Source organism: Lipotes vexillifer, unplaced genomic scaffold (genome assembly GCF_000442215.2).
Source record: "Lipotes vexillifer unplaced genomic scaffold, Lipotes_vexillifer_v1.1 scaffold1158, whole genome shotgun sequence".
In the NCBI taxonomy this organism is placed as follows: domain Eukaryota; kingdom Metazoa; phylum Chordata; class Mammalia; order Artiodactyla; family Lipotidae; genus Lipotes; species Lipotes vexillifer.
Window position 1 is genome coordinate 1,710,508 of NW_006793745.1, and position 14,907 is coordinate 1,725,414.

Below are 14,907 nucleotides of genomic sequence, written 5' to 3' on the forward strand. Positions count from 1 at the left end.
TTCCCAAAAAAAAAAAAAAAAAAAAAAAGCCATTAATGAACTTCCCTTCTAAGTCACTCCTCAGCCAGAATGTTTTCAAAACAAAGATGTGAAGGCATATCTTTACTTAAAATCGTTCACTGACTCCCCACTGTTATCAGGATGTAATCCAGCCTCCTTATAGTGGCATATAAACCCAACACCTGGTCCACCTCGGCTCTCATCATTGGATCCAAGGGTCCAGCCACATGCAGCCTTCTCTCTGCACCAGGCAGCTCCATGCTCCTGTCCGGTGTCCTCTCTACCTGGAATGCCCAACCCCACCCTGTCACCCCGCTACCTAAAACTTAGGTGTCTCTTCCTTCACTCTGACCCCCAGGCCACTTCCCATGTGCTCGACGGGAGTCCTTACTCTGTGTTCCCTCCCATAGCATGTTGTGCTTCCTCCATCACAGCACTTAACACCCTGTAATCATCTTTCTACATAACTATCTTCCCCACTAGAATAGGAGCTCCTGGAAGAAAAAACTGTGTTTCTTATCCTGGTAGCATTAAAACCTACTAGCACCATGAGTGAATGGTGAATCAACTGACCTGGATGCTAGAGAATATCATATCAGATACAGGTACTAAGAGCTACTCATGTGGCAATAACTAATGGAGTTTGGAGAGATAAAAATAGTCAAAATAAAATATTCTAGTCTGCAACATGGCAAAATGAGAACCAAAAGTGGCAGGTGCTTAATAAAGGTTGGTGCCTTTCCCAGCCTCCTGGTTTTCCTGAGTCGTAGAGTTTAGTTCACCAAAGCAGACAGACTTTCTCTCCAGCTGAAATCGCTTGGGACTCTGGGCAGGGCAGGCTGAGGAAGGAAGAGTGAGGAACCTAACCACAGTATGCACTGGACACTCGCTCTGGCTACTGTAAGGTTCACAGCAAAGTGGAAGTAAATGTGCTCATCAAGCTAGTCGTGTTGCCCTAAAGTCAGAAAACATGAATTACTCCTTCCTTACCTTGCTTGGTGATCTGAAAAGTCTTCTTGCTGCAAAGGACGACAGCTTGAAGCATCTCATGGGGAGACACATGTGCCTTGAAATTTCGAGGGTTCCAGAGCTTTCTCATCAGCTCTCCAAAACGCTGGACCAACAAGAACATGATATCCCCAGGAGGACGCTTGATGTTCTTATAATTGTCTTCTTCCAGGAAGTAGTTTCGGAGAGGAGGAACGTTAGACAGAGCCTGGAAATCAAACAAACACTCCAATTAATCCACAGCCATTCTTCAGGACCCCTGGGAGCCAAGCTCGTCCACCTAAAGGTCTTCTAATAGAACTGTGCCTGTGATGTCTTAAAGAATCAGAAGCAAATGCACTCCCAGAGAATCCCCCCCCAGAGTTCACATTAGAGAAACATCCTTTATAGTGAGTTTCACAGAAAGTTCAGTTCTGCAGACACTCTGCTAACGTGGGTATAACAAAGGAGTTTTAAAATAAAGGTATTCAGGCTTCCCTGGTGGCGCAGTGGTTTAGAGTCCGCCTGCCGATGCAGGGGACGTGGGTTCGTGCCCCAGTCCGGGAGGATCCCACATGCCCCGGAGCGGCTGGGCCTGTGAGCCATGGCCGCTGAGCCTGCGCGGCGTCCGGAGCCTGCGCTCCGCAGCGGGAGAGGCCACAACAGTGAGAGGCCCGCATACCGCAAAAAAAAAAAAAAAGGTATTCAAATCCCTATCTGCTGACCAACTTAACTAAAAATTTCCTTTGTTTACTCTAATTTACTCTGTTTACTCTAATTTCCTTTGTTTACTCTAATTAGACCTGTGACTATGTTTGGACTCACAGGAACTGAAGGCTAGAAACCCAGATACTCTTTCTTCACCATGTATTTGGCTGGGGCAGAGAGAACTATCAGGAGACCACAGTTCCCCCATCTCTCAACTGTACATTAAAACAATATGAAAAACATCTTAGTAAAACCTGGTGTCTTCCCCAAATGTGGTATTGAGAGGGTGGTAATAAAATGATACAGGGACTTCCCTGGTGGTCCAGTGGTTAAGACTCTGCACTTCCACTGTAGGGGGCACAGGTTTGATCCCTGGTTGGGAAACTAAGATCCCATGTTTTGTGCCACGGCCAAACAAAAAAAGAAAACAAAACAAAACGATACAACTGTATATAAAAATGAATGTACTCTGTTATGATGGAAAATAGTTAAAAGGTTTAAGAGAACAAAAATTAATTTTATCTCATTAAGCAAAAAGATAAAGACCAGCCATGTTAGTTCAAGAAGAAACACATGCTTATTAGTGTGAGTTATGAAACTGGGAAGGAGACCACAGAACAGACCCTAAATAAATGCATAGTCTCCCCACAGGTCCCTCCTGATGGGTTCATGAATCCTCGTCAGTGCTATGCTTACCATGAGCACAACTTTCTTTGACAAGGTAATTCCTTTAGCAAGGATAGAAGGATGCTGTTAAACACAATTAAACCCAGGTGTCTCTGGGGAAGACCCAGGTATCTCTGGGGAAGACAACTCAGGATGCAACTCGGGGTAACGATAGAGGTGATCAGGAAAGCCGCTACAAGCTTAGCTCAACTGAAGAAACAAGGATTTCCTGCTTAGAGTTACTCTCAAAAAAGGAGAAGCATATGGATAGTTTATACTAATTCTTGGTTATCCATGCTGTGGAGAGAGGTTGCTCCCTGGTTTCAGCAACAATACAAGCAGCAGGTGTCCTCGGAGAGAAATTATTCAGCCTCCAGGTGGAGTACTTGGTCCTTTCAATCCCATTTTAGTGGAAACATCACAAAGGATTTGTTCATCTCCTTGTTTGTATAAATAGAAGTCCAATGCACTATTCATCGCGCTACAGAGCCAGGTGATCGACTTATTTGTATAAATAAAGAGAACTTCCTATGGGGACTGAAACCCATCACAAAGCCAAAACTAACTGCCCTGCCCATATCCAAATCCTATCTGTCCATCCTGTAACAGTCTTCACAAAGCCACGAGAGGCTGTAAGAGGAACAGTCCGCAAAGTCTCTCTCCACCTAAGAATTTGACCTCTCCAGGGACCAGGCATGACACCAATGGCAGACACCAAAATTCACAGATATACTTTTACAGTTTTTTACCAAACTCTTCACGCAAAAATATCACGAACAAAGTTTAAAGGCCAAAAAAGAACTAGAACGAAATATGTGCAACATATGCAAAAAAAAGGCCTATATATATGTATACTTTTTTTTTCAAATTTGAACATCTGATTTTTTTTAACATCTTTATTGGAGTATAACTGCTTTACAATGGTGTGTTAGTTTCTGTTTTATAACAAAATGAATCAGTTATACATATACATATGTTCCCATACCTCTTCCCTCTTGCATCTCCCTCCCTCCCACCCCTCTAGGTGGTCACAAACCACCAAGCTGATCTCCCTGTGCTATGCGGCTGCTTCCCACTAGCTATCTATTTTACATTTGGTAGTATATATATGTCCATGCCACTCTCTCACTTTGTCACAGCTTACCCTTCCCCCTCCCTATATCCTCAAGTCCATTCTCTAGTAGGTCTGTGTCTTTATTCCCGTCTTACCCCTAGGTTCTTCATGACTTTTTGTTTTTTCTTAGATTCCATATATATGTGTTAGCATACGGTGTTTTTCTCTTTCTGACTTACTTCACTCTGTATGACAGACTCTAGGTCCATCCACCTCACTACAAATATCTCAATTTCGTTTCTTTTTATGTCTGAGTAATATTCCATTGTATATATGTGCCACATCTTCTTTATCCATTCATCCGATGATGGACACTTAGGTTGCTTCCATCTCCTGGCTATTGTAAATAGTGCTGCAATGAACATTTTGGTACATGACTCTTTTTGAATTATGGTTTTCTCAGGGTATATGCCCAGTAGTGGGATTGCTGGGTCACATGGTAGTTCTATTTTTAGTTTTTTAAGGAACCTCCATATTGCTCTCCATAGTGGCTGTATCAATTTACATTCCCACCAACAGTGCAAGAGTGTTCCCTTTTCTCCACACCCTCTCCAGCATACTTTCGAGCCCTGGTCCGGGAGGATCCCACATGCTGCAGAGCAACTAAGCCTGTGCACCACAACTACTGAGCCTGCGCTCTACAGCCCATGAGCCACAACTACTGAGCCCGCGTGCCACAACTACTGAAACCCGCGCCTAGAGCCCGTGCTCCGCAACAAGAGAAGCCACCACAATGAGAAGTCCACACACCACAACGAAGAGTAGCCCCCGCTTGCCGCAACTAGAGAAAGTCCGCACACAGCAACCAAGACCCAATGCAGCCAAAAATCAATAAATAAAATACATTAAAAAAAAATGGAAAAAGTTTTTTTCAGTGCTAACAGTGACAATGCAAGATGAAGAACACCCTTTTGGAAACGCTCCTACACTGTTGGTAGGAATGTAAATTGGTGCAGTCACTATGGAGAACAGTATGGTGGTTCCTTAAAAAGCTAAAAATAGAGCTACTGTATGATCCAGCAATCCCACTCCTAAGCATGTATCCGGAGATAACTATAATTCGAAAAAACACATGCACCCCAATATTCATAGAAGCACTATTTACAACAGCCAAGACATGGAAACGAGCTAAATGTCCATCAACAGATGAATGGATAAAGATGTGATACATACACAGACACAGACACACACACACACACAGACACTGGAATGTTACTCAGCCACAAAAAGAATGAAATAATGCGTTTTACAGAAACATGGATGGACCTAAAGATTATCATACTAAGTGAAGTAAGCCAGAAAGAGAAAGACAAATACCGTATGATATCACTTACATGTGGAATCTAAAACACGACACAAATGAACTTATCCATGAAACAGAAACAGACTCACTGACATAGAAAACTTATGGTTACCGAAGGGAAAAGGGTGGGGGAGGGGATAAATTAGGAGTTTGGGATTAGCAGGTACAAACCACTACATATAAAATAGATAAATAAGGTCCTACTGTATAGCACAGGGAACTATAGTCAATATTCTGTAATAAACCATGATGGAAAGGAGTATGAAAAAGAATATATATATATATACGTATGCATAACCGAACCCTTTGCTGTCCACCAGAAACTAACACAACACTGTAAATCAACTATACTTCAATAAAAAAAAAAAGAAAAACAGCCTTTTGTGTTGCTGGTGGGTTTGTAAATTGCCACAAACCCCCTACAGCCTAGAATCTAGGCCCAAGGTACATTAATACAAGAAGAAGAGAAGGTTAAATAAATTAAATTCAACAAAATGGACTGACATGTAAACATTAAGGATGCTGCGCAAGAATATTTATTGATTTCATAATACGCTTTTAGGTTAAAATACATACAAAGATACGTATACATACTACATTACTTTATAGATAAAAAAATACAAATATTTTTCAAGTCTAGAAAAGAAATGTAACAAAACGTAAGTGTCACAAGAAGTGCAAGACTATATATAGAGAGAAGAATACTCACTGCAACACTGGTAACAGAAATAAAAATGTGAGACAAGTGAAATTTTATGTATCAATTGGGAAATAACAAAATAAACCATAATACTGCCACATGACAGGATATAATGCATTTGTGTACATGCGTTTACAATAAAGTTCTGGAGGTCTCTATACTGTTAACTACCCCAGGACAGAGTACTAGGGAACGAAAGGAATGAAGCTTTTGTTTTATACTTTCTATATCTTCCCCCTACACAAGGGCTTGTTTATAGTTTTTTTTAACCAGTTTTTGAGTGAAGTAGGATGATTATTTATTTTCTTATGCTTACCAATGTTTTCTAATTTTTCTACAATATGCGCACATTACTTGTGTAATTTTTTTAAAAAGCAAAACAACTGCAAACAGGACAACTTTGGCTTTCTGCCTTTCCCAGTGCAGGACTTCAGCACAGGGGCAGGACAGAGACATCACAGAGCCAACACAATGAACATCTGCACCATGAAAAGAAAAAGCATCATCTAGCTCACATGTCTCTTACTTGGTATTGCAGGCCCTGCGCAGCTCCATCCCCCATTCCCTGGAAGCTCCAGAGGCTGGAACAGGCCCACCATTTGGCGGCAGCCCCTCAAGCAGACAGGATTGTTCTGCTTGGGGCAGAACAAACACCCAAGAAGAGTCCTTGGCAAGACTCGGGGTCTGAGGACCACCTGGCTGCATTCCACCAGAAGGCAGCTGTTTCTTAGCCAAGCTCCACAGTGTTCCCGGGTTACCCCCTCCCTCATGGTTCCCACCTCCGACCTACCTGAAGGACGGCATTGGCGTAGTCGTTGGCCTTTATGTTATTCAGGCCGACGATACCGGGCAGGTAAGTGGTGCCATCATATGCCCGGGACAACTTGGCTTGCTTGTCCAAGTTAGCGATCTGCTGCTTTGTGAAAGTGGGCTTCAACACATACTGCAAAGCAAAACAAAATCCTAGGCTGTTTTAGGGCAGTCTACAGAGTTCACAAGATATATCCGCAACAGCAATTTCTGCCAAAAGAAAAGATACTTTGGTCGTGAACGTCTCACCACCCACCCACAGGGCTCCCAACAGTAGGCCTAAGGACTGAGGTAACATGGAATGGGCCCGCTCCACGTTGCTCATCTAGAAGGTGATCTCTGTGTTTTCACCCAAAGTCACTGAATCCCAGGCCTGTCCTCAGACCTCAGGTCCAGCCAAACCCATGACAAAAAACAGGGAGAAGCTGCAGGACACTCAAGTCTGCAGGAGGCAGGAGTCTGAGTCCCAGGTGGGACCTCACACAGAGCCAGCACACAGGCCCGGTGCAGGAACAGGAGTTTCACCTCCTATCTGTGCAGGACTGAGATCTCAGGACTCCCTGTGGCTGGAGGGGCAGGATCAGAACCTTCCCTGTCCTAGACCTATGAGGGTCACCATGTCACACACTGGTCAGAGGTCGCCACTAACTCACTTTGAAAGCTTGAATTCCTTTCAGTTTCTCCATCTATAAATACTGTCCTTAACCACTTTAACTTCAACGTTAATAGACTGTTATAAAACTTATGGAAGTGGAGTAAGTAGTGTTTCAAATACTCTGAAAACCAAGCTTTCCTTAATAAATAGAGCATTCAACTCTATTGAACATGCAGCCACTGCTGAAAAGGAAAGCAATAATCAACAGTTCCAACAGTAATCAAAGCCCAAGAGGACTTTCCATACTCCCCACTTAAGTGCAGTGACTCTTGGCACAGGTCACAAACCAGAGCCCACAGATAGACATGTTGGCCATTCTGGCAGCATCATGTCAAAAGCAGCCCGAAGCTGGTATACCTCTTGGCATCCACTGTCCTACAGCAGGCCCAATTCACATCCCTACTCCAAAATATGGAAGGATAGTTTATTTCACAAAAATGCTTTCACCCTAATTGAAAAGTAGCAATATTTCTTCAGTCCTAACCCTCAGCATTAAAAACAGAAGTTAGAGCTAGGCTGCAGACCAAGGGCCAAAATTATGGATTGTGACCTCCGTACTCTGTTTCCCTGGTTCCTCCCAAGGCAAAAGGAGCCTCTCGAAGCCCAAGGGACTGAGACTCTTCCCTGACCTTGGGTGGGGCAGATCCTCAGGAGCCCTGGGGTGGCTCCCAGGATAACTAGTTCCAAACCAACCCTCTTGGAGACGCACCGTGATATCCTCCAGGGAGGAATCGATGATCTCATAGTTGTCTGGGAGGCAGTAAAACTTGAGGGTGTGGAGGTTAAGGAAGACATGGTGACTAAACTGGACACTGTGAATGTAGGCATGAGACTTCAAACCCCGGCCTGTAGGGAAGAGTGAAAGGCTATGAGAGAAGGGCAGACTCCATAAGCACACAGATGAGGGGTAATTTTCCTTTCGTTATTTTGTACCAGAACATGTTAGTATCAGCAAAAACAAAGTACTATGCCATCCACGAAAGGAATCTCCCACATGAACTCTTCTCATCACAAAAATCAGCAAGAAAGAATAGCGTGTTATCTTTATTCCCTAGATGGCACAAGACATAAGGGAACTAATTTCATATACATGAACATAGAAAATATGTGTGGGTGTATTTGTGTGTGTGTATATGTGTGTCTGTGTGTGTGTATATATATGCATGTTTATGTATATGAGCTAGTTTCAGGTATTAGAAACTAGGAATATCCATGTATATATTATATACATGTACGTACATGCATACACTGATTTGCACATACACACGTACGTATCTGTGACAGTCCATCATCACTTAGTCCTGAGTTTTCAACTGTCCACATTCACGACAATCCTGTACCTACATACTTTTGTTCACGTTGCCACTCCTTTCTAGAGCATCTCACCCTTAACCTATTCAAACTCTATGTCCTGCATACAGAGTACAAGTTCCACCTCCTCCATGAACTCTACACAAACACTCCAGCTAACAATGATCTTTGCATATTTCAACTCCTATCATCCTTATTTATACTCAGCGCCACACAGTCCAGCAGTAATCTTTATGGTCTTAAGAGAGTTTGCTGATTGTTTTACGTGTTAACCTTGACGGTTTATAAGATCCTTATTAGAGCAAAGAATGTAGTTTATAATTCTTTTGAATCCTCCACTATACTGTGTACAAAGCATTTGCTTGCCCTGAATGAACTGAAATAATAAATTTCCAGAAAAGAACAGAATGAAAAAGTCCTTAGAGTAAAAGGATCCTCAGAAAAAGACATAAGTATAGAAAACATCAGAGATTCAAAAACCCAGAGTCTCTGATACTTCCTACATAGTCTCTCATATGGCTAGTTCTTTCTTCCTTTCACATGTATTCAGGTTCTGACCAATCAGAGAACCTCCTGTGGATTTTCTAAGAGTATTCCAACTTCCTGGGAACAAAGATAGGGCTTATTAGACATGACTCCTAACAGCAGCTTACTTACTTTAAAAAAAAATCCCTGAACAGAACTGTGGCTAGTGCTGAAAATGTGATGCAAAACATTTATTTACCCTGAAAGTACTTGCCACACACCAGACAGGCATATGCATTGATATGCGAGAGGGAGATGGAACACAGTTTCTCAAAGTCAAAGTCCAGCACACTCCTAAGAGAACCAAAACAAAACAGAAACAATTAATAGGGATGGCTGCCTAGGTGAGCACCTGAGCAAAGCAGTGTCCCTGGCTCCCTGTTCTGCACTCACACAGCTGCCTTCAGAGAACAGTTCAACAATCACATACAAACCGTGGGGAACATTAACTCTTCCTTACCTAGGCATTTAATATAGCACCGCCACCCACCAAGCCCCAAAGCAGTGCAAAGGTATCTCCACCAACGACCCTCTTTCTTTTGAGTATTCACAACCAGTTGAGAATCTTCCATTACTTTCTCTGGAGGAAAAGCCACAAGTAGGACTAAAGTAACAGGGCCCCAACAGCATTCCAAATTAAAAGACATTAAAGGAAGGACATAAAAAGAGTGAATAAACCCTTTCATAAAAGAAAATTTTATTTTTGTCTATAAAAATAAATGGGAAGTCTGAAGAACTTTAGGGGAATACCTACAAACAGATCTATCTATTCAAGTGCAAAGTAATGGTATATGAGTACTGGGCGGGTTAAGTGATAAAAGAAAATTTACCTCCACTGAATTCACAGGTGGCAAGGGGATTCATTCTCAAGCATTAACTCTAATTAATTGGTAATGGTCCCAGGAAAGCTGCACTGTCAGTTAAAGGGGCCACTAGCCACCCACGGCTACTGGTGTTTAAAAGTAAAATAATTAAAATTAAACAAAATTTAAAATTCAGTTCCTCAAGCCACATTTCAAGTGCTCAATATCCACAAGTAGCCTGTGCCGACCACAATGGACAGCCCTTACAGAGCAATTCCATTGTTGCAAAAAAGTCTATTAGACAGTACCACCCTAGGGCATAAATGAAAAACCATCCTAAAATGCACCTGGGATCAAAGAATACCAAGATGCAGTAAACACCTCTGCTTTAGGATATATTTTTTTCTGATTTTCCTCTGCTGAATCCCAGGCACCTAGAGTAGTACCTAGCACACAGTCAGTGCTCAATAATATTTAAATTTGCTATTGTCATCGACACCACATATCCCTTTATTTCCTCATACAAATTCAAAGTGAGCTAAAAGCTCTTTCTGAATATGCCCACCCTAAAACAACATGCTCTCTGACACTTTAAATTGAAGAGCAAAGATTTAAAAACAAGGCAAGAAGCACAGTTTTCTGGGCAGAAAGCTTTAAAAGAGATAAAGTTCTGGAACGTATTTTTAACGTACAGTCCAAAGAACTTTCTGCAGAGACTCCACTGTTCTTTTGCTAACCTAGGCATTCGCTCCTACGATCCTCAGAATCCATGCGGCCATTCTTTGCTGAAAGGAAAAGCATCAAAAGCTCTGAAAATGGGAAACCCATACTCAGGGTCAACTACCAGTACAAACAGACACAGAAATGGGAAAAATTAATCAGGATGAGCTCCTGTACAGGCAGCCTGACAACACCAAAAAAGCCCACTTAACGGAACAGGACACAAACTGAGAGAATATACTTGAAACACATATAACCAACAAAGGAATTGCTTGCAATTACATAAAGAAATCTGGTGGAGATCAAAAAAAAACAAAAAAAAAAAACACACAACCCAAAAGGAAATGAGGAAGACAGCCCTCAAACTTATGAAAAAATGCTGGGAATTCCCTGGCCATCCAATGGTTAGGACTCTTGTGCTTCCACTGCAGGGGGCTGGGGTTCATCCCTGGTTGGGGAACTAAGATCCTGCAAGCTTCACAGCATGGCCAAAAAAAAAGAAAGAAAGAAAGAAAAGATGCTCAACCTCACCAGGAATCAAGAACATGCAAATTTCCTTGCACAATGATATACCACTTCACACCTACCAGAGAGGAAAAAATAAAATCAGGCAATTCCAAGTGTTGGCAAATATGAACAATGAGAATGCTCATGTAACTGCTGGTGGGAGTATCAACTGTTACAACCTCTCAGAAAATAGTACAGCAAGATCAAAGCTGAAAATACACAGACCTTTTGGCCCAGCAATCTCTCTTCTACTTATATACCCTAGAGAACTTTTGCACATGTGCCATCAGGAATGCTTTACTAAAGAATATTTATAGCAGCAATATTTGAAAGAGACCAAACTGGAAACAACCCAAATGTCTACAACATATAAAAATGGGAGGAATACATTTTGGTATATCATCAATAGAACACTGTGTTGCCATGAACATCTTACCCGGATAAACCTCAACAATATGGCTAGCGGAAAAAAAAAAAAAAAGGCAAAAGAGAAGACAACATATAGTATGATTCCATTTAAATAAAATTCCATCAAAATAAAATACGGTTCTACTCAGGGACGTATACGTGAGGTAAAACTGTAAATAATAAAATAATAAAAGTAGAAATGATTAGAAAAAATTCAGTGATTACCCAAGCAAGCAAGGAAGGCAGATGCAACTGGGAAGGGGCCTATGGGAGCTTCTAAGGTACTGGTTAAGTACCACTTCTTAAGCTGCACAGCATCGGGAGGCAACTCTCCATGGGTCTCTCAAACTTCTGCACATATTGTGACCAGAGGCACTGACTGCCTCCAGACTATCTTGTCAAAGTTGTTTGTATAACGAAGTTTGTTTCTATAGCTTTGGAAGTAGGAGACAGTGTGTCCCTACAGAGCAAAGGGGAGGCAAGCTCACAGCCCATTACAGAAGATTTGGGTTCTCTAAGCTCAGAGTTCTTGTTCTGTGAGGCCACCCACTGTGTGTATGGGTTCTCATCGTGTTGCGCTGTGGGAACTGACTCAGGGAAGTGACAATGCTATATTCTGGCTACTGTTATTGCTGCAATAAGCTGTCTCAAGCCCAATAGCTCCATGTCTTCCATCAGCATCCATGAAACCACGGCAGGCTAACTTGGTAGTGTACAAAAAGGGTAAAATCTCAGACCCTTCACAATTCTTGATAAGTGGTAGATTTAAGGATATATATCCACAATCTTCTTTAAACTATACGTGTGCTTGACATTTAGCTCATCTTAGTACCTATAATCTATTTCATGAAAAAAATAGAAGGGAAAAAAGAAAACGGCAGTAACCTCAACTGGGATCCCAGTGTGTCCCAGAGAAAACAATCTCCTTACCATAAGTATACAAAATATCTAAGAAACAATTTCTCTTCCAAAGAAAGGGAAACGTGAGGCTGACAGAATACTTAAGTAAAGGAAATCAAAGAACACCCTGAAATATTAACTAGATTATTCAAAGAACATTTATCAAGCACTTTCCACAAGCAAGGTGCTAATCTGGACCCTGAGGGTAATACAAAAGTATGTCAAACACAGGACCCTCAGCTAGAAATTTAAGAGTTAACATAAGAGTATAATTTTATATAGATAACCAGGTGCAGAGACAGAATTATAAAATCCTGGAGAATGAAGACCACCACCCCCCCACAATGAACACTGCCCCTAACATGTAGCCTTGTGATATGTTCACCTGCTAACTCACCAGAAAACAAGTACATAGGAACATGTTCAAAGCAGAAGTTCCAAGTTCAGAGAAGGAAAAGATGTAACTGAGGTAAACAGGAAAAGCTTCAGAAGTGATAGAAACCTACTCAATGACTGGTAAGATATCAACAAGTTGGAAGAGTGTACACACTACAGAGTACCACGGCTTGGCCAAGAAGTCTCCAGAAATTACTAAGAGAAGCAGAATAAGTCCAGCAGAAAAAGGCAGAGAGTACAGTCATAGATGGGAACTGACAGACTCACTGGCTTATTAGGGCTCTCAAAGGTCATGGGTTCCAGGACTCCTTCCGTTAACCTAGAGAGGGACAGACACGTGAAAATCACTTTCCCAAACTACCGTGACTCAGTCTCAGAGGCAGGGCTAGAATCCATATCTCCTGGCTGCTACAGCCCTGGATAACAGGGCAGTGTGGTCCAAGTGCACAGCGTTCAGGCTCTCCGCTCAGAAATTTCAGCAGGACTCACTCCTCAGGTATTTTATAAAAAACTAAAAAGAAGGAACACCTGTAAAACAATTAGCACAGCGCCTGGCCCGCATTAGACATCCGATAAAGGAAAGCTACCTGTTCTTATTACTGTTAGAAATGCTATAGCTACGATCCTGATCAAGACTAGTACTATCCTCATTAAAACGGAGTCGGGTCGCGAGTGGAGTGTGACTTCCTCGTGGGGAGAGAAGGTTGGAAAAAGAAGAACGCGAGAGTGGAACCCGCGCCCGGCCCCGCGCACCTCGCACCTCCCGCTCAGGCTCCGAGTCCTCGTCGGCCTCGCGCTCCCGCTTCACCCGCACCGCCGGGACCACGGGCGCCAGGGCCTCGCGCGCGCTCGCCGGCTCGACCTCCCGCTTCACGCGCACCGGACTGCCCCGGGAGCTCGGAGCCTCGGTCTCCCGCTCCCGATCTCGCTCCCGTCTGACACGAGCCGAGCTGCTCCGCGACTCAGACTCGCGCTTCCCGCGGGTGGATCCACGAGACTCCCGCTTGGACCGGCCGGACATCGTCACTACCGGCCGAGCAGCCCGGCGCAGACTCCAGGGAAGACCGAGCACGCGGCAAGCGGCCAATCAGGAGCGGCGCTGTTATCAAGCACAAGGTTTTCTACGAGTCGCCGATGGGGACAAATCACGCCGCAGAGAACTTCTGGGAAGTACTACGCCTCTTGGCGGGGGGGGGGTGGGGTGGGGGGGGGTGGGGGTGGGGGTGGGGTCTTTACGGGTGCGCGCGCACCTGAGACCGATAGGCGGGCCTACTGCCACTTTACTCATTATTACCAGCTTAGAGAGGCGGGAACCTTTCACTGGCTGCGGAAATTCTGGATAGAAAAAGTTGTCATTGGGCCCCAGGTGTCTTCAAGATACTCTGTGTCCCCAAACCAGAATTGGCAGGTCGTCTCCAGTCTCCGAGCCTCGGAGACCGACGGCCCTGCACAAAACTAGGCGACATCCCCAAGTCATCGCCTTCGTGGAGCAATCCGACGGCTCTAATTCCACATTTAGAGGATTGTTCTTGGTATCACAGAAAAATGCAAACGACGAGCAGAAGGAGACTAGTGACGCTAATAAAGCTCAAGCTTCAGGGTCTGTGACTTTCACGACCCCTTCCACAACCCTGAACTATTCAATACTTCGTACAGTTCTACGGAGGTGTGATTGACATACAATAAAATTCACGTTTAGGGCTTCCCTGGTGGCGCAGTGGTTGAGAGTCCGCCTGCCGATGCAGGGGACACGGGTTCGTGCCCCGGTCCGGGAGGATCCCGCGTGCCGCGGATTGGCTGGGCCCGTGAGCCGTGGCCGCTGGGCCCGCGCGTCCGGAGCCTGTGCTCCGCAACGGGAGAGGCCGCAACAGTGAGAGGCCCGCGTACCACAAAAAAAAAAAAAAAAAAAAATTCACGTTTAAAGTGTGCAATTTGCTGAATACTGATAGAGGTATGTATACACTCTGAAACCACCACCACAATCAAGATAATGAATCTAACCACCATCCACCAAAAGTGTCCCCGGCCCCGACCATTGATCTGCTTTCTGTCGCTAGAGATCAGTGTCACTTGCTTGAGTCTTATATAAATGGAAGCACCCAGAGAGTCCTCTTTTTATCCCCGGCCTCTTTCACTCGGCGTATTTGTTTTGAGTTTCATCCAAGTTGTTGAGTGCTCGTTCCTTTTGATTGCTCAGCGGCATCCCACTGTGTGGATGTACCAGTCTGTCCCTGTTCTAATCACGGATTCCTACTTTTGTCTCTTTTTAAAGAGGATTCAAAAATGGCACAGGCTCAGACGCCTGAAAGACCCTGGGTCCTCCCACGCCGAGAGTTAAGACATCGGTCCGGTGGGCGCCGAGACGAGCTGGGCAGCGGGAAAGTCCGCAGAGCT

General features: G+C 43.8%; 1 protein-coding gene across 1 annotated transcript in view; it reads right to left on the reverse strand.

Moving 5' to 3' along the window:
- The window catches only part of USP39 (ubiquitin specific peptidase 39), a 29,598-nt gene extending 16,064 nt beyond the window's left edge, over positions 1-13,534 (reverse strand). The window contains 6 exon segments of the mRNA XM_007466748.1: positions 991-1,216; positions 6,269-6,421; positions 7,653-7,789; positions 8,979-9,119; positions 10,332-10,367; positions 13,267-13,534. Coding sequence (XP_007466810.1) covers positions 991-1,216; positions 6,269-6,421; positions 7,653-7,789; positions 8,979-9,119; positions 10,332-10,367; positions 13,267-13,534 — 961 coding nt within the window.
- Positions 13,535-14,907: the final 1,373 nt, after the last annotated feature.